This window comes from Paroedura picta, chromosome 14, assembly GCF_049243985.1.
Source record: "Paroedura picta isolate Pp20150507F chromosome 14, Ppicta_v3.0, whole genome shotgun sequence".
Classification (NCBI taxonomy): domain Eukaryota; kingdom Metazoa; phylum Chordata; class Lepidosauria; order Squamata; family Gekkonidae; genus Paroedura; species Paroedura picta.
This window is the reverse complement of record NC_135382.1, coordinates 6,702,813-6,727,082: the sequence shown is the minus strand read 5'-3', so window position 1 is coordinate 6,727,082 and position 24,270 is coordinate 6,702,813. Positions and strand designations below refer to the sequence as shown.

Sequence of the window (24,270 nt, the reverse complement as noted above, 5' to 3'; positions counted from 1 at the left end):
CACCTCGTTGGCAGCCATGGTGGAGGACTGGCAGTCCCGTCTAATGGCTGTCATAGACAAGTTTGCTCCTAAACGTCCTCTCCGCCTTTGATTCAAACGGGCCCCGTGGTTTACTGGGGCACTCTGGGAGAAGAAAAGGGAAGTGAGATGACTATAGAATCATAGAATCATAGGGTTGAAAGGGGCCATTATATGCCCCTTTATATGGTTCTTATATGCCGCTTTTCCCTACCTGAAGGAGGCTCAAAGCGGCTTACAGGTGCCTTCCCATTCCTCTCCCCACAACAGACACCCTGTGAGGTGGGTGAGGCTGAGAGAGCCCTGATATCACTGCTCGCTCAGAACAGTTTTATCAGTGCCGTGGCGAGCCCAAGGTCACCCAGCTGGCTGCATGCAAGCGGCATATAAGAACCAACTCTTCTTCTATATGAACTAGATTAAATAACAAGGACAACCAACAGGACGTAGGGCAAAAATGTAACTCTTTATGCAGGATGGTTTTAGCTATGGAGCAGTGTTTGCCCCACCCCACCCCCTTCCCAGCCGCCTCTGAGCACTGAACACTGATCGCGATGGCAGCAAGGACTGAAAAGGTGGAAGGGTAAGGGGCAGTTCAGAATATGATTGAAATATATGCAGTCCTTAAACCTATTTGACTCTTAATGTAAAGGTTGTGATTTATAATGTAGCATATAAAATGATTTTATTAGATGTACTTACAAAATTTAAACTTTAAATGCCTTAGTTTTCAATAAGCAGAATTGTGAATATACTTAATGTTAGTGAGAGAGAGAGAGAGAGAGAGAGAGAGAGAGAGAGAGAGAGAGATGTGACCTGTGGCACCCTCTGCTACCTTGGCATATGTGACTTTATTTTTGTCATCTGAGACAGAAAAAACCCCTGAAAAGCTCAAAATATAACAATTGAATTTTGCAATAAACAAATGAAAGTGTAGGATTTGGAAATATTGAAATATTCTCCCCAAGAGGTCTGGCAGCATATTTAAACAGTTCTTTGGTAGCAAAAATCCACCCTTTCCCTTGAAACCCTCCACTAATGTTCATGCATGGAGCCATTGGGGTTTCCAGCACAGTGCTCACAGCTGGAGACTGTTGGGGCAGAACCCTGAAAAATAACAGGGCTGTATGTGCTGAGATATCACTGTCAGTAAAAATCCAGAAGAGATGTTACAGCTGCTTGCAATGCTCTAGAATTTCCCTAAATCTCGATAATAAAGACTATAGAGTAGGGGAATTTCAAGGACATTGTGAGATGCCTGCGAACTTCTGGTTTTTTTCCAGAAGTGACATCTTGGTGCACAAAACACTGTTCCTTGTTCAAAGGCAGACTCACAACTAGGCTTCTATATTAAAAGAAAGCTTTATTGGAAGTAGTTCTGAACACTCTAACGTCTGAAGTCGAGATTAATCGATACAAGGAAGGCAAGCAGTTATCAATGCATTTCTCCTGCCAAATGTCCCTACTTTCCCAGGGAGGAATTACCCCCCCCACACACCAGGTGCCATCCTGGGCTTCCTGCCAGACCCTGGCTCCGGCATCCTTGGTGCAATTGGCGCCCTCCTTTGTAGATAACACAGCACAGAGCAATATTTGCAACTAAGTGTCACTGCAGGGGAGAATACGGTGTGAAATGGCTCAGGGTCATCAAAAGAGTTACAGAGGTACAAAGTGTTACTACAGAGTCAAAAAGGCACAAGGAGTTTACACACACACAAAGATGATGATGCCCACTTTGAAAGTTTAAAGTTTAAAATCTATCAAATGAAAAGTGTGATTAGTTGTTCATTGCTTTATATGGTTTGTAGGGGGGAAAAGGCATTCCTGGAAGCTTGGGGGCGGGAGCGGAGGAGGGACCTTCTTCCTAATGCTATTTTGAGGGCCATTTCGCACGGCTTCAAAGTAGCAGAATGGTTGCTAATTGGAAACGCTACTAATTTGCCATAACCCACGACGTCGTAGACAATCTGCAACAGTCCTGCAACCGACCCGCAAAAAGCGCTTCGTTGTAGCGCTTTCAGGGGAATCCAGAAAAGTGGATTCACCCTCCGGATAGCGATACACTCCTGCAACCAATCTGCGACAATAGCGCCAAAGACTTGTGCGTTACCATTGTTGCGGGTTCTTCAAAGTCCCTCCTCCCGAGCCTTTCCTCCAAACTTCCGGCGGACTGTCCGCCATTTTTTTTCTCCGAGCGAGCGGGGATCTACGAGGCAACGAGACAGCGACTGGCTTTCAAGCACGATCACTTTCGGAAATTCTGCCCGGACACTACAAGAGTATTTCAAAAGCACAGTGGCACACACCGTCACGTTCCAAACATTTGCCCAAAGCTTAAAACCCCGTCTACCTTCGGCCAGTACTAGCGGAGTCAACGTACAGGGAGCATTTTAAAAAACTTTCCTCTGAGCGTGCCAACGAACGTTCGCCGCTCGTGGTCTCCTGTTTAGATTAGTGGGGTTCAATAGATATGATTCGAGGTGATACCATGAGGGGCGGTTTATGTGTAGTGGGTCTTTGTGTGGTTCCGGGTACGTGGTTGTGCTTGGGTGCGGACAACCCCTTCCATCGGCGGCTAGACCTCCGACAAGCGGAGTCGCCGTCCACCGTTCATTTTAAAAAACTTTCCGCTGAGCGTGCCAACGAACGTTCGCCGCTCGCAGTCTCCTGTTTAGCTTAGAGGGGTTCAATAGAAATGATTCGAGGTGATATCATGAGGGGCGGTTTATGTGTAGTGGGTCTTTGTGTAGTTCCGGGTGCGTGGTTGTGCTTGGGTGCGGACAACCCCTTCCATCGGCGGCTAGACCTCCGGCAAGCGGAGTCGCCGTCCACCGTTCATTTTAAAAAACTTTCCGCTGAGCGTGCCAACGAACGTTCGCCAGTAACATGTCATTGATTTATGCTTTGGTTGGTGAATATTATTGGGGAACTGTCGCGTACCGCTGCACTTGCTCTCGGTTTTACACCGGCATGCGTTTTTGTAATGGCGGACATTTCAGTAAAATGGCTCCCGCTGCATGTTCAAACTGCTCTTCTCGCGTGTGGACGAATCAGCGTATGCGAGAAGTCAAACAATAAGGGCGCTAATCTGGCCATTAGGAGCAGATCCTGTTCCCGCGCGAGGAGTTTTGAACGTGACATGTGACCTCGTGTGGCCAATGTGCGTGTCCCCTACTGCCCTCCACCAATCAGGAGCCGGCTAGTCCCTTTGTCTTTGTGTGCGGGAAGGTATATGATCCGTTGCACCCTGCACCTCGCACCACCTCCATTTTGCTCAGCTACTCGCGAAGGCACCATGGAATCTTCTTCGCAAGCGTCGTCCGTCCCGGCAACCGGCCGTGGGCCAACATGGAGGGACGCGGAGATCAGGGACCTGATCGCGATTTTCTCGGAAGAGAAAATCCAGGACACCTTCCAGTCCTCGCACAGGAATCGGGAGGTCTTTGAACAAGTGGCCATCAAGATGCGTGCCCTGGGCCACAACAGGACCGGCCTTGAATGCCGGTCAAAAACTAAAACAATGCGGGCGGAGTACATGCGTGCCGTGAACCACAATAAGGGTTCCGGCAACGAGAAGGTGACCTGCCCGTACTTTGAGGAGCAGCGCCTGCTGTACGGCGACGGGGAAGGAGCCGGCAGGCCGAAGCGCGTCGGGAGGAGCCTGAAGGTGGTTCGGAAGCCGGCTGCCCCGGTCGAGGAACCACCCGCTGAGGAGGATCCCGGCGAGGGCACCTCGTCCACCGTCCGGCCTCCACCCCCCGTCCAGCAACGAGGCGCGGACATGGTCACGCTGGACCTACTGGCCATCGCTCCTGGGGAGCCAGAGGAGATTCCTCAGCAAACGCCCCTTGCCTCCGGTAAGCACTTTTATTTTAATTTTATATTTCATTTTGAGCAAATGTGTGTTCTGACGTTTGGGAATCGTTTTCTCGTGTGTTCGTTGCAACGCATAATATGCTAGGATGTTTGTGGATTGCTTTTGGTGGCTTTTTAAAACGGTTGTGTTTAACCAACAACCCAAACAGTTTTGCAGCATGCCTCAGCCATAGGCCTTCTGCAGTGCTTTAGCCACTACTTTGGGAGCTTGCTGTGTGGTTCAGGTTGTATGTTTGCTCCTTTTTCACTATTGTATGCCTTGTGTTCGTTGCAACGCATAATATGCCAGCCTGTTTGTGGATTGCTAGCTATGGTTGCTTTTTAAAACGGTTATGTTTAACCAACAACAGTTTTGCAGCATGCCTCAGCCATAGGCCTTCTGCAGTGCTTTAGCCACTAGTTTGGGAGCATGCTGTGTGGTTCAGGTTGTATGCTTGCTCCTTTGTCACTACTGTATGCCTTGTGTTCGTTGCAAAGCATAATATGCCAGCCTGTTTGTGGATTGCTTGCTATGGTGGCTTTTTAAAACGGTACTGTTTAACCAACAACCCAAAAAGTTTTGCAGCATGGCTCAGCCATAGGCCTTCTGCAGTGCTTTAGCCACTACTTTGGGAGCTTGCTGTGTGGTTCAGGTTGTATGCTTGCTCCTTTTTCACTATTTTCTGCTCTTGTCCACAGAGACACAGATGCCTGGGACGGTGGTCCTCGAGTCCCCAGCAGCGGTGGCCGAGGACAGTGATTCCGGGGCGTCAACAAATGTTGGTAAGTATCAGTTGCAATAAGGGGGGGGGGGGTAACTGCTTTGTGCTTTTCTGTTTGTGCAGGGCAGCGGCACTGCTAAGAGACAGAAGAGAGTCCCTCTACGTTGCTGCTTTAGGGTTTGAAGCTTGCTTTGCCACACTTTGGTCCTAAATCATGTTTTTTTTCCTTTTTGCAGATTTCATACCCGGGACGCAGGAGGAGGAGGAGCGTGGGGTGGCTGGACCTCCTGCCCAGCGCAGGCGGATACAGATCCAAGATGGTGAGCGTGCATGAATTGTTCCTTTCGAGCCATGGCTGCAGGACAATGTCGCAAGCCACTAACCGTGTGCTTCCTTTTCATTTTTGTGAGTCTTGCTGTGAAAGTAGGCAAAGGAAAAAGGCCACCATGGGCAAACAAACAGTAACTATGTGCTCCCCTGGCATTGTTTTGAGGCTTGGTTTAACAATATGTAACCAAGAAAGGCCACCATGGGCAAACAAACAATAACTATGTGCTCCCCTGGCATTGTTTTGAGTCTTGGTTTAACAATATGTAACCAAAAAAGGCCACCATGTGCACCAGGGTGGGTTTTGACTGTCTCGATGGTACTAACAGTTCTGTTTCTCATTTTTTGCCAACAGAGGTCCTTTCAGAAGACGATGAGCCAGCCGGCTCACCACCTAGAGGTGCTCTCCAAGCAAAGGAGAGGCTGGCGAGGGAACGCGGCAGGCTGCGGCGCGTCTCCGTCTTAACAAGTGTTGGAGAAAGGATCCTCGAGCACTGCCAGGAGGAGTCCAGGCGTGCCGCTGCCGCAGACCAGGCGATGCTCTCCCTCGTGGCCCAGGAGGGAAAATAATTGCGGGCAATCCTTAGGGAGTCGAACCAATCCCTACGCGAAAGCGTGGAGGAGGTGAGACTGATAAGGAGGCTGATGGAGAGGGCGGTCGCGGTTATGGAGACGGCCAACCCTCCTCAGATTACCGTGCACGTCCCCCCCCCCACACACCTACACCACCACCTCCAGCACCCACCCCACCGACCCCGTCTCAGAATGCCTCGACCCAAACGAGAAGGAGGACTGTTCTCGGGAAGAGAATAGTTAAACCCGCGGACAAGTTCTCCCCCTCCTAGTTTGGCCCAGTTTGTCTATTTAACGTTATCTGTGTTTGCTGTTGTTTGTTAAATAAAGTTTATATTTTTGACTCTGTCTCTGTGTACCCTCTCTAGTGATTGTGTCTATTCTGGTACCGTTGTGTGGGTTGGAGGTTGGAGGGTGTTTTAAAGGTTAAAGGTGTTTTAGGAGTTTGGGGTGAAAGGTGTGCGAGTGTAAGGAGTCACACTGGAGTCTTTTTCAGAAAATTTGCAACAACATTTTATTTTAATAAACAGTTAAACAGGGATAGAAAAATGGGCAATGTAACTAGGAACCCCCCCAACACCCCCCACCCCAAAACACAAACAGAAAACAAAACTCAGGTCCCACTGCTCCCCTCCCCAGCCCCTTCCATCTCCCTCACTCTCCTGCACAACCGTCCCATGGTCCCCCTGACTTTGCGGCGGAAGAGGTCTTCGTCCTCCTTCTTCTTAACTGTGTGGGGAGGGAGAAAAAGTACACATTAGTGCCAAACATATTTTCCAACCTGGAGTTTACATGGATACACTTTTTAGTGGCCTTAGCCACAGTGTGAGAAGAGTTGGGCAGTGGGGAACATAACCTACGTTCTTCCGCCTCCCTCTGCTGCCTTTGCCGCTCCATCTCCCCTTTTAGGTCTGCCACTTCAGCCTCTAGGGAAGTCACCCTGGCCTCCATGGCACGCAGCCTTGCCTCCATAGTTTCTGCTATTGAAATCAAATAAAGAATTCAATCACACTTCAAATGGAAGCATCACAGCAGGCTCCCATATGGCTCCATGGGGGTACACACACATGGGTCTCCCTCAAAGACATAAAACTCTCACCTGCAGCGTGTCCTGAGGTGGAAGGTCCCTCTTCCTCCCCTTCCTCACGCTCAGGTGCTTTTGCCAGCTTGGATGGTGATTGTGTAGCTGGGCAAAGAAAAAGAGAAATCATAAGTAAAAGCAAACAAACCAGAGATGAAACACAGCTGATGGCCACACCACAATCAGAGTCAAAGCGCATAACCAAAGTGGTTCTACAGTACTGGCGGGCTAAGTCAGAGGGGGTGGACAGCATCTTAATACTTTCTCGAATGTCATTGGGGACAGTAGGGGAAAGAGGCAGCTAGTCATTCCATGCATGTTTAAGGGTAAAACACAACGAGGGCAGCACTCACCCATATGCCTCCTCATTTCCAGGGGGGGCTTCCCAGCCTTCTCCCATATCTTGACCATCTGGTCGTGGAAGACCATTCTCCCACTTGGCTGCGGGACCCCCCCCCCACTGTTCTAGACTGTTCAGGAAGTCCAGCTTCACCCTCTTAAATTTTGTCCGGACCTGCTCCCAGGTCCGGACGTAGCCCCTCTCCCTCAGCTTTGATGCCAACACCAGGTAAGCACCCTTGGTGTGGCAGTGGGTGCTGGCCATAAGGCGGCCAACACTTTTTGATTGCAGAACAAGCTCCAGAAGTGCCTCAGCCTCGGCGCGCTGCCAGAAGGAGCCCTTCCGTGGCTTCGGCATCTTCGGAATGACGGTTAGGGAACGAACATGCGTTGCTCCGATCGACCACCCCTATTTTAAATGTATCAAAGCTGCCCACCAATGAAATAATTCCTTGGAACATAAGTGGATTGATCCTCCAGTTTGACAGGGGTCGCCAATACTTCCTGGCTACCCGCCTCCCCAAACTTTCCCCGTTCAGCGCTTCCGTATTGTGTTTGTCAATTTCAGCGGGGAGTTAGCATTTAGGGCTGTCAAAGTGCTTTTGGACCAGAGAATCCCCGTTTTTTTGCTGGCTAAGTAGACAAACCGCACAAGACAAGGTTAAACAAATAACATAAAACTTTATTCAACACCAGAGTAGGAAAAACAATCAAACACGCCTCCTGTTTCTGTAGATGTGGGTGGCTATAGCGTCCCGAACCTTGCACCCCTCCGCATAGATCCTTTTTTTCCTTGCTTCAGGGATGTCTTGTGTGTCCTCGAGGACTACAGGATCAGGTTCATCCACAGGGAAGGGGATGTTATGTCCCTTGTCCTCGCAGATGTTGTGCAAAATGACACACGCGATGATCAGCGGAGTCACATTGTCTATATGCACATGGAGTCGTGACATCAAGCAACGGAACCGGGACTTCAAACGTCCAAAGGCACGCTCCACTACATTCCTTGCCCGGGAGTGACTGAGGTTGTAGTGGCTCTGCACGTCTGTCCTTGGCCGCTTATAGGGAGTCATGAGCCAGCGGCGTAATGGGTAGGCTCCGTCCCCGAGCACCAACGCCGGCACACGCACGCCCTCAATGGTGGCGGTGGGGTTTCCTGGAACAAAGACCCCTTCGTCCATGGCTTTCCTGAGGTTCGATTCCCTGAAAACAAGGGCATCATGCCTCCTGCCACTCCACCCCACCTCGGCATCGATAAACCGTCCGGAGAAGTCCACAGTTCCTTGCAGGAGAACAGAACAAAAGTCCTTCCTGTTCCCGTACTCCTTTATGCTTCCCCCGGGTGCACGGATAGGGATGTGGCTTCCATCGACGGCCGCAAAACAATGCGGGAATCCAAGCCTGGCAAACCCGTCCATACTCTGGAATAAGGGAAAGAAAAGAATATAAGCCATGGCATGTCAGCGTGGGGTGCATCGCGTCTTCGTTGCTGACCTGTCAAACAAGAAAAAAAATTTAAAGGGCAAAGGGGATAGAATGACACTCACCGCTCCAAGCCGGTCTCCGAGGCACACGACTTTGCTGAACAATTCCGCCTTCATGGCGAGGCAGAACTCCTTAAGGATATCGCCAACCGTTGTGACTCCGAGTCCGAATTGCTGGGCTACTGTCCGGAAGTACTGAGGGGTGGCCAAGTACCACAATGCGGCTGCCACCCTTTTTTCCACTGGCACGGGGTGCCGCATGCCTGTGACTTGCCTCTCCATGCGTCCACGTAGAGCCTCCACGAGTTCAAAAAATGTTCCCCTAGACATTCTAAAGTTGGCAATCCAGTGGTCATCATCTCAGTGAGCCCACACAAAATTTTCCCACCAGTCAGAGAATCTTTCGTCCACCCAGAACCGGGTGGGGAACCGGACCTCTGCCAGAGCTTGCCAGTGCTTCTTTGCCGCCATGGTTGCCCGTAGAGAACGTCTTGTACTGGTGGTCATCGCTCCGGCAATACGTTCTCGGTATTTCTCGATAGCAGCCCTCCTATGCCGCACGGTGGTATGGATACGCTGGACCACCGCAAGCATCTGAGCCAACAATTGAAAAATAATCCTCTCCATTGCAACGTTAACCTGTGCTGCGGGCAGTAGGCTACGCAAACAAAGAGTGAGGCCGACCGCGTGTCTGCCCAGGTGCATATAAGCAGGTAACCTGTGGGCGTGTACTGTGGGCGGGGATTAACCAATCAAACATATCAATGCATCAACCTCTGGTTCATAGAAAACAATAGAAAACACGTTCCAAGGGCGGCAATGATTGGACGATAACGCGTTGCTACGGGGTTTCCTGGGTTTTTTTAAAAAAAAGGGAACCCCGACAAGTCCGGCTTTAGGGTCGAGGTCAAAGGTGTGCCTGCAGTTTGATTGACGGGCACGGGAGGCCAGAAGCGCTAAAAAGGGTCCTCCTTTGTAGCGAAACGACGGAGACCCCGAAGCCTGTGGGTTACGAAAGTGACGAGAAGTGAAAGTGCTAAATTCCGCAAAAACCGCAGCTGTGCGTTACGGGCACAGCTAGTTACATTTCGCTAGTTGAAGTAGCGATTTCGCTAACAGCAACCAAATAGCAACTTTGAGCTCTGTGCGAAATGGCCCTGAGAATGCACATGTCTTTTGCTGATGTGTTGCAGGTGGTTCTCAGGAGTCAAGCGCTTTTTAAAGGGGGAATCCACTTTTTACAATTCCCCCAAAGCACTATAAAAAAGCGAAAGTTGCGGGAGTGTTGCTGGAGTGCTGCGGTTTGTGTACGATGTTGTGCATAATGTCAAAAATGTAGCGTTTGCAAAGTGTTACAATATATTTATATTTATATTTATATTTATATTTATATTTATATTTATATTTATATTTATATTTATATTTATATTCATATTCATATTCATATTCATATTCATATTCATATTCATATTCATATTCATATTCATATTCATATTCATATTCATATTCATATTCATATTTATATACCGCCCTCCTCCGAAGGCTCAGGGTGGTTTACATGGAACAGGAAACAGGTACAGATAACATGAGTTAACACATGTGACAACAGCAATAACAGTACAGCAACAATAACCCCAACATGATAACAGCAATAATAATATGATAGAACTGCAATGGAGCCTCAGCTCAACTCTTACTGGGACCCAGTGCATTAGGCAGATTAGTGGCAGTCATAATAGGAGGGGGGGGGGGACCTGAGGGCCAATTGGAAGCAATTGTCCAGGTCAACCTCAACCAAATGCCTGGTGGAAGAGCTCCCTTTTGCAGGCCCTGTGGAACTGTTTGGGTTCTGTCAGGGCCCTGATCTCCTCTGGGAACTCGTTCCACCAGGTGGGGGCCAGAATGGAGAAAGCTCTGGCCCTGGTTGAGGTCAAGTGGGCTTCTTTGGAGCCAGGGACCACCAGGAGATTGGAGGTAGTAGAGCGCAAGGCTCTTTGAGGGGTGTAGGCAGAGAGGCGATCCCTCAAGTATGCTGGGCCCAGAGTGCATATGGCCTTAAAGGTGATAACCAAAACCTTAAACTTGATCCAGAATTCAACTGGGAGCTAGCGCAGCTGCTGAAGGATGGGCCGGATGTGGGACCTCCGAGATGTTGCTGTGAGGACCCTGGCAGCTGCGTTCTGGAGCAATTGCAATTTCCGGATCAAGAATAAGGGTAGGCCAGCGTAGAGCAAATTACAGAAGTCCAGCCTAGAGGTGACCGTTGTGTGGATCATTGTGGTGAGGTGTTCCGGGACCAAGGAGGGCGCTAGTAGTTTGGCTTAGTGAAGGTGGAAAAATGCCAGCCGTGCTACCATCATGATCTGAGCCTCCATAGAGAGGGAGGCGTCAAGTATCACTCCCAGATTTCTGGCAGAGTGGGCCACTGTTAGCTGCACTCCATCCAGATTGCATAAGCACGCTTCCTTGCTTGGACCTTTCCTGCCCTGCCACAGGACCTCCATCTTTGAAGGGTTGAGCTTCAGACGACTCTGCTTGAGCCACCCCGTCACCACTTCCAGGCAACTGGATAATGTTTCTGGGGAAGAATCAGGGCGGCCATCCATCAGGAGGAAGAGCTGGGTGTCATCAGCATATTGGTGACAACCCAGCCAAAACCTCCACACCAGGGGCAAGAGGGTGCATAAAGATGTTAAATAGAGTTGGGGAGAGAATTGCCCCTTGGGGGACTCTGCAAGCCAGTTGGTGATGGCTTGATGAGCTCTCTCCTAATGCTACTCTCTGTCTGTGATTCTGGAGAAAGGAGATCAGCCATTGAAGGGCAGTCCCAGCATCGGTGAGGCGGTGAGCTAAAAGCTCATGATCTACTGTGTTGAACGCTGCTGAGAGATCTAATAATATAAGCAGCGCTGAGCCAACCCGGTCCAGCTGGCGACGGAGGTCATCCGTTAGGGCGACTAGCTACATTTAAGTTGTGTGGAATGGACCTTATTCCTCCAGCCTGTAGTGCAACCATATTTTAGCAGAAATGAAGTTTTTATGTGTGTAGAACATCAATTTCAAATAGCCCCTGCAGTAATGAATCTTCCTCTAAGCACTGGCTGATAGACCATTCATTCATTCATTCATTCATTCATTCATTCATTCATTCATTCATTCATTCATTCATTCATTCATTCATTCATTCATATTTATATACCACCCCTCACTGCGATGTCTCAGGGCAGAACAGCAGAACTAATAAACTGGTACATTTAAAACATGTATAAGGATATGAACAGAGGGTGTAATAAACAAGAACAGGCAAACAGCAGCCAGAACTCAGGACTTTGTGCACAGGGCAACAGCTCAGGTCAGAGGGGGAGACAGCAGCTGGGCTGTGGCTTTAGGTTGGGATGTGTGGAGGGTCAGAGTTGCTTGACAAGGGTCTGGGTTTGAAGGAGGTCCCTGGCACTGGTCTCCAAAAAAAGCCTGGCAATTAAAATATTTCCATTGACACATCTTAAAAGGTGGCAACAGTATCAAAATATGCAAACAAACTGAATGCACAAATGATCCAAAGGAGGAATTGGGTGGGGGCAGAGGACTGTGGTCGGCAGGACAGCGGGAGGCCTGAGATTTCATTGGAATTGTTGTTATTAATTGATTGGCTGACCTCAACTATAGGCCCAGTGGAAGAGCCCTGTTTTGCACGCCCTGTGAAACTCAGAGAGCTCCGACAGGACCCTGAACTCTACTGGGAACTCATTCTACCAGGCAGGAGCCAGGGCTGAAGAGGCCTGGTTGAGGCGAGATAGATTTCCTTGGGACTAGGAATCCTCAGCAGGTTGGCATTACTGTCATGTACCCCGATCCATGATTTTTTCATTTCCTGGACCCTGGCAAGGCCAGCCATCATAACTCTGTAAATCTGTCCTTTGGCTCCAAGAGTCCCCTTGCATTCCCAGCGCCCCCCCCCCCCTTTGCATTCCCAGCGGGGTCTCTGGAAAGACTGAGGGATGTTAACCTGTAAATCTGTCCTCAGGCTCCAAGCCTTCCTTCTTTTCCCAGCGGGAGTTTTCCGCTGTTGATGTATCAATCTCACTATAAGTGTCCTTACAGAGACAGCCTAGTCTCAACAATACTGTAACAACCTAGATTAGATTCCTAGCCATCTGGCATCCTGTGAGGCCCGACACCTTTTGTGCCCTCTCGCTCTCCCGCCAAAATGCCTTAGCCCCCCTCCCTTATCGAGAGAACCCTATATCTGCCTTGTAGTACCTATTACTCTTTGTTATTATCAAGATCTTTGCTTAGGAAGATCTTGCCTTGCTTTAGCGTTCTGTGGACTCTGTTTAATAAAGCTCTCTTTGGATTCTCAACTGACTGTTGGATCTCGGATGTGTCTTTATCACGGACTCTGCAGGCTTGGCTCAGCCTGGTTCCTGACAATTACTCAGTTGAAAACCTCTCTGGGGAGTGTATTCAGAGAGATGGCCCCTCAGATACATAATGCAATATTGAATTGTCCACTAGAGCAGTGGTCCCCAACTTTTTATCACTGGGGACCACTCAACGCTGGGGATCACTCACCGGGGACCACTCAACACCTTTTACTGAGGCCTCGTGGGGGGGTAGTTTACTCCTCTACTCTCAACCACTGCCCTAACGCTCTCTGATCGCTATGGTAATGTTTAAACATCCCTTCAAAATAAGATACAGACACACCACAACAATGAACATAAGGAACATTTTATTTTCATTCATGAAAATATTCACGATTTTAACTCATGACAATGACAAATCAATGGGAACCCTGAGCTTGTTTCTCTGCAACGAGATAGTCCCATCTGGGAGTGATGGGAGACAATGACACCCGAAGTGAGTTGTAAAGGGCCAGGGGGGGGGGAAGAGAAGGCGTCCTTCGGGGCCCACCTCCAATTAGTCGAAGGACCACATGCGGTCCGCAGCCCACAGGTTGGGGATCACTACACTAGAGGAAGCTAACACATGCAGGAAAAATAAAACCATGCTGAAGCAACAGAGACACATGATCAAGGCAAAAAAGACTGCAGAAGCCCTCAGTATCAGGTGTGATGCTGTAGGGAGACATTCCAAAGAGAAGGGGCTGCTGCAGAAAAGGGTCTGTCTTCCCTGACCACCCACCTTACTTTTGATGTTTGGAGCTCCCAAACAAGAATGTCTGATAAAGATCTCAAACTTTATTACAGTTGTTCAGACCAAGTTATATGAAGTTAATACATAAAAGACCAAAATAATATAGTCATTTAATATAATACAATTTAAAACAGATCATAAAATAGAACTTAAAATTATGCTACTTTAGAGCATCGGATTTTTATGGTGGCGGCACAAAACTTAGCCAGCTGAGGTGTCACCTGGGGGGACTCATCACTTAGGAGCCTCTTTGCTCAATCTACATCATGATGTTCTGGCAACTTTTTAAGGAGTGGTTCAATCAAGTTGCTATGAATGTCTACATAAGCAGGGCAGTGGAACAATATATGCTCTCATGTATCAGTTTTGCCACTCCCACAAAAACATTGTCTCAGTGTAAGGAGAATGTTCTTATAGCGACCCTCTACAAGAGCTGAAGGCAAGACGGAGCATCTTGCAGGGGTAAAGATCCTGCCTCACTATATACTGTCTTTGTAGACTTCAAAGCAGCATTTGACTCTAGAGTCCACTTCAATTGATCGAAGGCTTCTGATTCTCATTAGATCTTTATACCAGAACACGGCTCTTAGAGTAAGATGTAGCAATTAACTGACCCAATTAATACCTTCAAAGGGATCAAGCAAGGCTGTGTCTCAGCTACTGTACTTTTAAACTTCTATATAAATGATTTGATCCAAGTGTTTGGAGAGCCAATTTGGTGTAGTGGTTAGGAGTGTGGACTTATAGAATCATCTGTACACCGCCCGTGGCGCCGCGGGCGCCACGGACTAAATAAAACAGTAAGGGGTTCTGGGGCGGGATGTGTCCGGGATGAGGAAGGGTCCGGATTGGACCCTTCCTCATGACAGACAACCGGAGGGACCAAACGGCAGGCGCGAAGCGCCTGCCGATTGGTCCCTCCGATTCCCAGCCCCAGCAACTGCGAGCCGCGCTCAGCGCGGCTCGCAGTTGCTCCCGGCCTGACGTGGTGAGAGGCGCGAAGCGTCTCTCACCGCGTCAGGCCGGCCCCAAGGAAGCCCCCGCCGCAAACACAACACAAGACTCCAGCCGCCGAGAAGCTGCAGAAAAAAAAAAAACACCCCCGGAGGAGCCTTTCGCCGCTAGCGCGACGAGAGGCAGCAGAAAAAAAAACCCCTGTAGGAGCTCCAAGCCGCCGCGCCGACGAGAGCTAGCAGAAAAAAAAAACCCTGCAGGAGCCTTTCACAGCTCCAAGCAGCAGAAAAAAAACCCCGGAAGGAGCCTTTCACAGCTCCAAGCAGCAGAAAAAAAAACCCTGTAGGAGCCTTTCGCAGATCCAAGCAGCAGAAAACAAAACCCTGAAGGAGCCTTTCCCAGCTCCAAGCAGCAGGAAAAAAAACCCCTGTAGGAGCTCCAAGCCCACGAGAGCTAGCAGAAAAAGCCCACGAGAGCTAGCAGAAAAAAAAAACCCTGCAGGAGCCTTTCACAGATCCAAGTAGCAGAACAAAAAACCCTGTAGGAGCCTTTCGCAGATCCAAGCAGCAGAAAACAAAACCCTGAAGGAGCCTTTCCCAGCTCCAAGCAGCAGCTCCCTGTAGGAGCTCCAAGCCGGCACGCCCACGAGAGCTAGCAGAACAAAAAACCCTGCAGGAGCCTTTCGCAGATCCAAGCAGCAGAAAACAAAACCCTGAAGGAGCCTTTCCCAGCTCCAAGCAGCAGGAAAAAAACCCCTGTAGGTGCTCCAAGCCGGCACGCCCACGAGAGCTAGCAGAAAAAAAAAACCCTGCAGGAGCCTTTCACAGATCCAAGCAGCAGAAAAAAAACCCTGTAGGAGCCTTTCCCAGCTCCAAGCAGCAGAAAAAAAAACCCTGTAGGAGCCTTTCCCAGCTCCAAGCAGCAGAAAACAAAAAAACCCTGTCGGAGCCTTTCACAGCTCCACGCAGCAGAAAAAAAAACACCTCCTGGTGTCCCCTGGGTCCTAGCGCCCATTGCATTCCTGGTTGCAATGGGCTTTCTTGCTAGTAGAATCATAGAGTTGGAAGGGGCCATACAGGCCATCTAGTCCAACCCCCTGCTAAACACAGGATCAGCACTAAGCATCCTAAAGCATCCAAGAAAAGTGTGTATCCAACCTTTGCTTGAAGATTGCCAGTGAGGGGGAGTTCACCACCGCCTTAGGCAGCCTATTCCACTGCTGAACTACTCTGACTGTGAAAATTTCCCCCTGATATCTAGCCTATATCGTTGTACTTGAAGTTTAAACCCATTACTGCGTGGGTTACTCAGTTGAAGACCTCTCTGGGGAATTACTCCATTATTGTCTGGGTGGTAGGTTGACATGAACAGAGAGGTTGTCGAGAGGCATTTAGCTGCACTGGATGAGTTCAAATCCCCTGAGCCGGATGAAATGCACCCGAAAGTGCTCAAAGAACTTTCCAGAGAACTTGCACAACACTTATCCATCATCTTCGGGACCTCTTTAAGGACTGGAGATGTCCTGGAGGACTGAAAGAGAGCAAACGTTATTCTGATCTTCAAAAAGGGAGGAAGGATGACCCGGGAAACTACAGACCAGTGAGTCTGACCTCTGTTGTGGGGAAGATAATGGAGCAGATATTAAAGAGAGCGATTTGCAAACATCTTGAGGACAATTTGGTGATCCAAGGAAGTCAGCATGGATTTGTCTCCAACAGGTCCTGTCAGACCAACCTGGTTTCCTTTTTTGACCAAGGAACAGTTTTGCTGGATAGTGGAAATTCGGTTGATGTCGTTTACTTGGATTTTAGTAAAGCTTTTGATAAGGTTCCCCATGATGTTCTGATGGATAAATTGAAGGGCTGCAATCTGGATTTTCAGATAGTCAGGTGGATAGGGAATTGGTTAGAGAACCACACTCAAAGAGTTGTTGTCAATGGTGTTTCATCAGACTGGAGAGAGGTGAGTAGCGGGGTACCTCAGGGCTCGTGCTCGGCCCGGTACTTTTTAACAAATTTATTAATGATCTAGATGAGGGGGTGGAGGGACTACTCATCAAGTTTGCAGATCACACCAAATTGGGAGGACTGGCAAAAACTCCAGAAGATAGAGACAGAGTTCAACAAGATCTGAACACAATGGAAAAATGGGCAAATGAGAACAAGATGCAATTAGAATCATAGAATCATAGAGTTGGAAGGGGCCATACAGACCATCTAGTCCAACCCTAGTAGTTCAGCAGTGGAATAAGCTGCCTAAGGAGGTGGTGAGCTCCCCCTCACTGGCAGTCTTCAAGCAAAGGTTGGATACACACTTTTCTTGGATGATTTAGGATGCTTTGGGCTGTTCCTGCGTTGAGCAGGGGTTTGGCCTAGATGGCCTGTATGGCCCCTTCCAACTCCATGATTCCGTGATTCTGTGATTGTATGACTACGAAGTGTTCCCACTACTTCCACCTCATCCCTATTGATTAGTTATTCCCTATTGATGAGAATCAAGTCTTAATTAGCAGATCCCCTGGTTCCCCTGTCTACTTTCTGGGATATGAAGCTGTCAGCAAGACAAGAATTTAACGGAGTTTGTATTTTTAGCAGAGTTGGTCCTCCAACAGATATCTGGGTAATTGAAGTTACCCATGACCACTGTTTCCCCCCTCTTTGGAAATTGGTTTATTAATATCTCAATCAAGTCCTCTGACTGGCTGGGTGGTCTATAGCAGACCCCAACAATAATACCACTGTCATTTCTTACTCCTTTTATATTTACCCGAATACACTCAACTGAACTTTCATGTGCAGCGGCTGCCTGGGAGGACTGGCAAGTCGGCAGTGTGGTGTCCCTAGGACAGGCCAAGTAACCAATGGGGAGCCGTGCTTCACGCAGCTCCCAATTGGCCACTTTGCCCTGGAGTTACAGATTTGTATTAGGGATTAGAGGAGATACTTATTAGATTTGCAGATGATACTAAACTGGGGGGGGGGTAGCAAACACAACTGAAGACAGCAACAGAATACAGAATGATAATGATAGGCTCGGGAAGTGGGCTAAACTGAATAAAATGAAGTTCAATAGGGACAAACGTAAAGTTCTGCATTTAGGTAGGAAAAACCAAAAACACCAATATAAGATGGGGGAGACTTGTCTTGGCAGGAGATGGAGTCTAGGAGTCTTAGTAGACCATTGTAATGGCCCTGTTACCGGAGGGTGCCTCTGCACCAATGCCAGATCCTGTTCTGCCAGATCCCTCGGAGGAGGAAGATGAGGAGCTGGGGCATAGCAGCAGGATGCCGGTTACAGAGGCCGATAGGGACACACAACCAGGTCCCAGCCGGGCAGTCTTCATGCCCTCTGCTCCAGCAGCACCTCAGCCTGCAGGAACACCCCTTCGCAGTCCAGACTCATCTCCAGAGCGCAGGAGGGAATGCAGATGAAGGGCGTTGACAGCACGCCATCAAAGTGCTCGGCTGAAAGCTAGATGGAACCCAGGTGGGGCTGATTCAAGAGACTGAGTACAGGTACAACCACTTAGCCTGTCAGCTCAGCCTGCATTTATGCACGGCAACACTGCTTCTCAGTGTGTGTACAACTTTTGCACAAGCCCACCCGTTACCTTGACCCGGTTCCGGTTTACCTACGACTCAGCGAAGCTCTGCCTGACTGATTCCTGGCTTGACGACCCTTGGTACGACGACTGACATCGAATAGATAATGTGGACTTGATTTATGCTTGAATGACTTTCCGGCTTTCAACTTTGGTGAGCTAAACGACTCTCCTGTAGGTATTCCTTTGAACATTGGCTGTCAAGGCTTCGGATAAGACCTGGACTGGACTTTTGACTACTCTCTGGTATGCACTCTGAACTTGGGTGACTCGGAAATCGTGCATTCCTTTGGACTAACCCTGTGTGTGACCGGCTAGGGCAGCACTACCATACATTGAACATGAGTCAGCAGTGTGACTCAGTGGCTAAAAAGGCAAATGGGATTTTGGGCTGTATCAAATGGAGTATCATGTCTAGATCACGGGAGGTGATGGTACCACTTTACTTTGCTCTGGTTCGTCCTCACTTGGAGTATTGTGTTCAGTTTTGGGCACCCCAATTGAAGAGGGATGTTGACAAACTGGAACATGTCCAGAGGAGGGCAACAAAGATGGTGAGGGGTTTGGAGACCAAGATGTAGGAAGAAAGGTTGGGGGAGCTTGGTCTGTTTAGCTTAGAGAGGAGATGACTAAGAGGGGATCTGATAACCATCTTCAAGTATTTAAAAGGGTGCCATATAGAGGATGGAGCAGAATTGTTGTATCTTGCCCCAGAGAGACAGACCAGAACGAATGGGATGAAATTAATTCAAAAGAAATTCCATCTAAACATCCGGAAGAAGTTCCTGACAGTTAGAACGGTTTCTCAGTGGAACAGGCTTCCATGGGAGGTGGTGGGTTATCCATCTTTGGAAATTTTTAAACAAAGGTTAGATAGCCATCTGGCGGAGAGGCTGATTCTGTGAAGGCAAAGGGGTGGCAGGTTACAGTAGATGAGCGATTGGGATGTGAGTGTCCTGCATAGTGCAGGGGGTTTTACTAGATGACTCATGAGGTCCCTTCCAACTCTATGATTCTATGATTCTATGATAAGGTGTCTGGGTTGGATTCTGGTTACCTCCTTGTCTATGGAGGCCCAAATCATGAAGGTCACCTACCAGGCTTATTTCCATCTTGGCCAGGCATGACAGCTTGTGCCATACCTGTGAGCATCCAACCTGGTCTCCATGATCCATTCAACAGTCATCTCCAGATTAGTCTTCTGGAATTCACTCTATGCAGGGCAGCCCTTGAAGTTGATCCTGAAACTCCAACTCGTCCAAAACACAGAAGCACACATCTGTACTGGGATTCAGTGGAGGGCCCACATTACATCAGTGCTCTCTCAGCAGCACTGGCTACAGATTAGAGACTGGATCAGGTTCAAGGTCTTGGTGCTAACCTTTAATGCCCTAAATGGTCTGGGACCCTAGAATTTATGGGATTGCCTCTTCCACTATACCCCCAAAGAGCACAGAGATTTAGAGAACAACATTTGCTCAAGACCCATGGCCCCAAAGAAGTAACATTGTCCTTAAGCAGGGCCAGGGTCTTTTCAGTCCTGGCCCCAATCTGGTGGAACATTCTCCATGGAGAGATCAGGGCCCTCCAGGACATTCAGCAGTTCCAGAGGGCTTATAAAACAGAGCTCAGACTATGGCTGAGGCCAGGAAATTAACACCTAGAAAATGCTGGTCTCCCTTACTGTTAGACAGCAATGCTCCATCCATATGACCAACTGTCCAACAGAAATTAAATTCCCCTTTGGAAAGTTTTTAAGGAGGTGTTTTAATATTATGATTTAATTAAGAAGATACGTTAATATAAATTTAAAACACTGAAAATTTGTTATCCATGTACTTATATACTTCATGATGTTACCTGTCCTGAGCAACCAGGTAAGGGTTATTTTGTGTTATTATAAATAGTTGGAAAAAGGCTGATCTAAGTCATGGACAACCAGATATCACACTGAATCTGAATAACAAATGATACACAAGAAGTTGGTCTTTCCTGGGCTTGTGAAGTCTGTTCAGAGCTCATGCAGCTGCTAAGCCCACCCCAGGAGAGGGAAAAGAAGTCTGGCCCACAGTTTAAGCCCACAGGAGACGGTGTGAATGTGTTTCTGTAAGAAAGAAAAATAAAATAAGGAATTCTTTATGTTTTATGTTTCTACTAGGAGCAAAGCCTGTTGTATCCAGTAATACAGTGGTCCGCAAGCTTTTGCTTGCTGCGGACCGCTGTGGCGTAGTGGGGGGAGAGGGCGGCCCGGGGGCCCGCGCACGCGCAGCAGCCCCAGCGCAAACGCGCCTGCCCCAGCAGGGGCGCAAACGCGCATGCGCGGACTGCCGCGCATGCGCGTTTGCGCCGCTGCCATGCCGGCAGCCGCGGCTCTCCCTCCCGGTCCCTCCGGGCCGCGAGCAAATCGGCCGCTAAAGCTAAAGCGGCCGATTAGCTTGCAGCTCGGCAAGCTTCTCTTCCCTCCCCTTCCAAAGCGAGAAGCTTGCCGAGCCGCGAGCTAATCGGCTGCTTTGGCGGCCGATTTGCTCGCGGCCTGGAGAGCTTCTCGCTTCGGGGGGGAGGGAAGAAGGAGCCGCGGCCCGGCGCCGAGGCCCGCGGGTTGGGGACTACTGCAGTAATACAATGGGCGATAGAGCTTGGCAGTGGGAAGAGGAAGGGGAGGAGTTGTCCAGTCTATAAGGGCATGGGGTTGAATACTAGGTTGCTCCTATGTGAAGGGAAAATCAGACTGGAGACTCTTCTTAGGGGGAGATTACATGGCAACCAATTCATCACAGTTTTGCATTCAACTTCATTTCCCTTCTTGTTGTGAATTAGGTCACATACACTGAAACATCACCCTGCCCTAATACACATTGGGTAATCACAGTAGACAGGTATCTGCCCTGCTCCTTCTGTCTCCGATTTTTAAGGTTGATAAAATGTTCAAACCAGGGACAGCCAACCTCCAGGTGGGGCCTGGAGATCTTCTGGAATTGCTGCTCATCTCCAGACTATAAAGATCAGGACTCCAGTTAGGCTGATGGAAAAGCTCTCCCCCCTCACATGCATCCCTTCAAAAGGAATGCACATGGCCCCAGAATCCACTTGGTTGCTTGGCTGGTAAGGTCTGCCCTTCTGAAGCCTGAGGCCTACTGCTGGCAACTGCAGTCCCTGTTGTTGTCTACATGGCCAAGACATTGTCTGTCTGTCTGCACCCCAAAATACAAACAGGAGGGACACCCCTGCACCACTCCCCCCAACCATAGTCTGCAAGCCTCTACCATCGTCTCTAGATTGCTGCTCATTTCTAGATTATAATGGCTACTTTGGAGGGTGGACTCTGAGGCATTGTACCATTTTAAGGCCTTCCTCCAAACCTCCACGAATATTTCCAACCCAGCAATAGCCAAACTCCAGGTGCAGCCTGGGGAGCTCCTGGAATTACACCTCATTTGCAGACTATGAAGATCAGCTCCCCAGGCAGAAAGGGCTGCTTTGGAGTTTGGAAAGGGCTGTTGTTGAGAAGAAACCTTTAGGGCCTCCCACGCAGGTTGTTGTGGAGTTGAAACACTTGAGGCACAAGGTTGTTGTGCAGATGAAAAAGAACCTCCACAACAGCATCCAGTTTCATCTGCACAACAACCCGATGTGGTAGGTGTCAAATCTACAGATAGTTGCTTGGCTGCATTTTCCCTCCAGCAGTGAGGCTGGCCAGAGCAGTATTTTAAGTGAGAAGGGGCTTTTCTGTGGCCTCCCTGTCAGCCAACTGTTTAGCAACAGGGGAAAGCTTCCCCCTCCCCTCAAAAGGAAAGCACAATTACCTCCACAGACCCCTGCGTTGTGCTCAGAAATGCCTCCCTCACCTCAGTGAGGGGCTTTTAGAGGGACCTCCACAGCAGGCCTGAAGGGGGGGGGGAGCATACACCTGCCACATGCCAGCTCTGTCAGTGGTCTGAAGCAAAGTGAGTGGAGTTGTAGGATTTTGCCCTTGGGCAAAAAAGACTGGCACAGCCTGTCCAAGCCTCTGTTCTCACCACCCTTGTCAGCCCTACCAACCTCTTCTCAGTGCAGTGGTCAGGGGCAGACTGGCGGCAATGTTGCCAGATTACTCTTGGCCTCTACCATCGTCTCTAGATCACTGCTAATCTCTAGATTATAATGATCAGCTCTTCAGGCAAAAATGGCTACTTTAAAGGCCAGACTCTGAGGCATTGTACAATTTTGAAGTCCCACCTCCAAACCTCCAGGAATATTTCCAACCCTAAGACTAAATATCCTACCTTTACAGCCCCTTTATCTACTTCCACCCAACGGTTTGGGTACAAAGATTTTACTGACCAAATGGCTGGGACAGATGCAGGCACTGGCAAAATCCAAAAGGTGTTGGGAAAGCTGGGTGGCAACTTGCAAGGAAATCAGGTTTAACAGCAGGCCTTGGAAGGCGGATTTCCACCTCCCACCCCTCACCCCTGAAAATGACCATCCTTTATCTGTCGTTTTTCTCTTTGCATTCTGCAGGTCCTTCTCACTATTGAATACAAGGCAGATTTCTGGCTAAGGGATTGGCATGAAGATAGCCAAGATGAATGACAACACCCTGATTGCCCTGATAGTCACAGGGCTGGGGATGTTATGCTGGGGGACAGCAGGACCAGAGGATCCTCAGTGCCAGCAGGCGGTGCACCCTATTGTTCCCAGTGGAGGTAAGCCAGGAAGGTGGCCTGTCCAAATATTTTCTTAGAAATGATATACTGAGGAAAGTAAGATTGAGTGTCTGCCCAGTACTCTTTCAGACCTTTGTCCCTGTTCTTAAATTCAGCAGTGCTTTGAATTGGGAAATACCTGGACAATTGGGTAGTGGAGCTGGAGGACGGTGAGGTTTGGGGAGGGGAAGGACGTCAGCAAGGTACAGTGCTCTACAGTCTCCAAAGCAGCCATTTCCTCCAGGGGAGTGGATCTTGGTTGTCTGGAGACCCTCTGTGATACCAGGGGATCTCCACGAGCCACCAGGAGGCTGGCATCCCTGAATGCTGACTTTTTGGTGAAGTGACTGGAAGGCGCTGAGACAGTCAACAGCGCATGAGAGGTCAGCCATGCGGCCCTGGGGGTGGGGCTAGGGGCGACCAGTGGACCCTTTGCCTTCCCCTCCTCCTTTCCCCCCTGCCCAGTCCTCTTTACTCTCGCCTTTCTACCTTCCTTCCTTTCTTCCTTTCTCTCTCTCTCTATCCCTTCTGTCTGTCTCTTTCTCTGCACTGCGCCCGTGCTCCGCCGCTGCTTTCTTGCTCCCAAACACCCAGCCACCCATGCTTCTGTCCCGTGAACTCTTTCCCCGCTCCCCCCCTCGCTACTCAACCCGCGCTCCGCTGCTGCCACTTTCCTACCCCCAAACACCCAGCCACCTACCCTTTTCTCCCGCAAACTCTTTCCCCGCTGGCCCCTCGCAATCCCCCCCCCACATACCTGCCCACTGGACCCTTCCCCCCTTCCTTCCCCCTCTGCCCTTTCATAGAAGAATCATAGAATCAGAGTTGGAAGGGGCCATACAGGCCATCTAGTCCAACCCCCTGCTCAACGCAGGATCAGCACAAAGCATCCTAAAGCATCCAAGAAAAGTGTGTATCCAACCTTTGCTTGAAGACTGCCAGTGAGGGGGAGCTCACGACCTCCTTAGGCAGCTAATTCCACTGCTGAACTACTCTGACTGTGAAAATTTTTTTCCTGATATCTAGCCTATATCGTTGTACTTGAAGTTTAAACCCATTACTGCGTGTCCTCTCCTCTGCAGCCAACAGAAACAGCATCCTGCCCTCCGCCAAGTGACAACCTTTCAAATACTTAAAGAGGGCTATCATGTCCCCTCTCAACATCCTTTTCTCCAGGCTGAACATTCCCAAGTCCCTCAACCTATCTTCATAGGGCTTGGTCCCTTGGCCCAGATCATCTTCGTCGCTCTCCTCTGTACCCTTTCAATTTTATCGATGTCCTTCTTGAAGTGAGGACTCCAGAACTGCACACAGTACTCCAGGTGTGGTCTGACCAGTGCCGTATACAATGGGACTATGACATCTTGTGATTTTGATGTGATGCCCCTGTTGATACAGCCCTAAATGGCATTTGCCTTTTTAACCACTGCATCACACTGCCTGCTCATGTTTAGTTTACAATCCACAAGTACCC

At 49.2% G+C, this 24,270-nt stretch overlaps 2 protein-coding genes across 10 annotated transcripts in view; both read left to right on the top strand.

Moving 5' to 3' along the window:
• Positions 1 to 24,270, top strand: part of SEMA5A (semaphorin 5A) — a 300,988-nt gene that overhangs the window by 65,001 nt on the left and 211,717 nt on the right. For 8 of the 9 annotated variants that reach the window (XM_077309645.1, XM_077309644.1, XM_077309649.1 and 5 more), the window contains one exon: positions 22,612 to 22,796. In XM_077309645.1, coding sequence (XP_077165760.1) covers positions 22,661 to 22,796 — 136 coding nt within the window. In that variant the 5' untranslated portion in view covers positions 22,612 to 22,660. Of the gene's footprint in view, positions 1 to 22,611; positions 22,797 to 24,270 lie in introns of those variants that run through there. The other variant, XM_077309652.1, reaches the window with a different exon arrangement.
• On the top strand, positions 217 to 6,385 carry LOC143823761 (uncharacterized). The gene is made up of 4 exons (XM_077310358.1): positions 217 to 3,875; positions 4,573 to 4,656; positions 4,832 to 4,915; positions 5,278 to 6,385. The coding sequence occupies exons 1-4, from the start codon at positions 3,251 to 3,253 to the stop codon at positions 5,490 to 5,492; spliced, it is 1,008 nt and encodes a 335-aa protein (XP_077166473.1). The 5' UTR covers positions 217 to 3,250; the 3' UTR covers positions 5,493 to 6,385.

Excerpts from the sequence above, each read along its gene's own strand:
- LOC143823761 (XM_077310358.1), top strand. The coding sequence starts at position 3,251 with ATGATCCGTTGCACCCTGCACCTCGCACCACCTCCATTTTGCTCAGCT. Across the intron at positions 4,657-4,831 it reads CGGGGCGTCAACAAATGTTG|ATTTCATACCCGGGACGCAG; the intron begins GTAAGTATCAGT and ends TCCTTTTTGCAG. Across the intron at positions 4,916-5,277 it reads GCGGATACAGATCCAAGATG|AGGTCCTTTCAGAAGACGAT; the intron begins GTGAGCGTGCAT and ends TTTTGCCAACAG.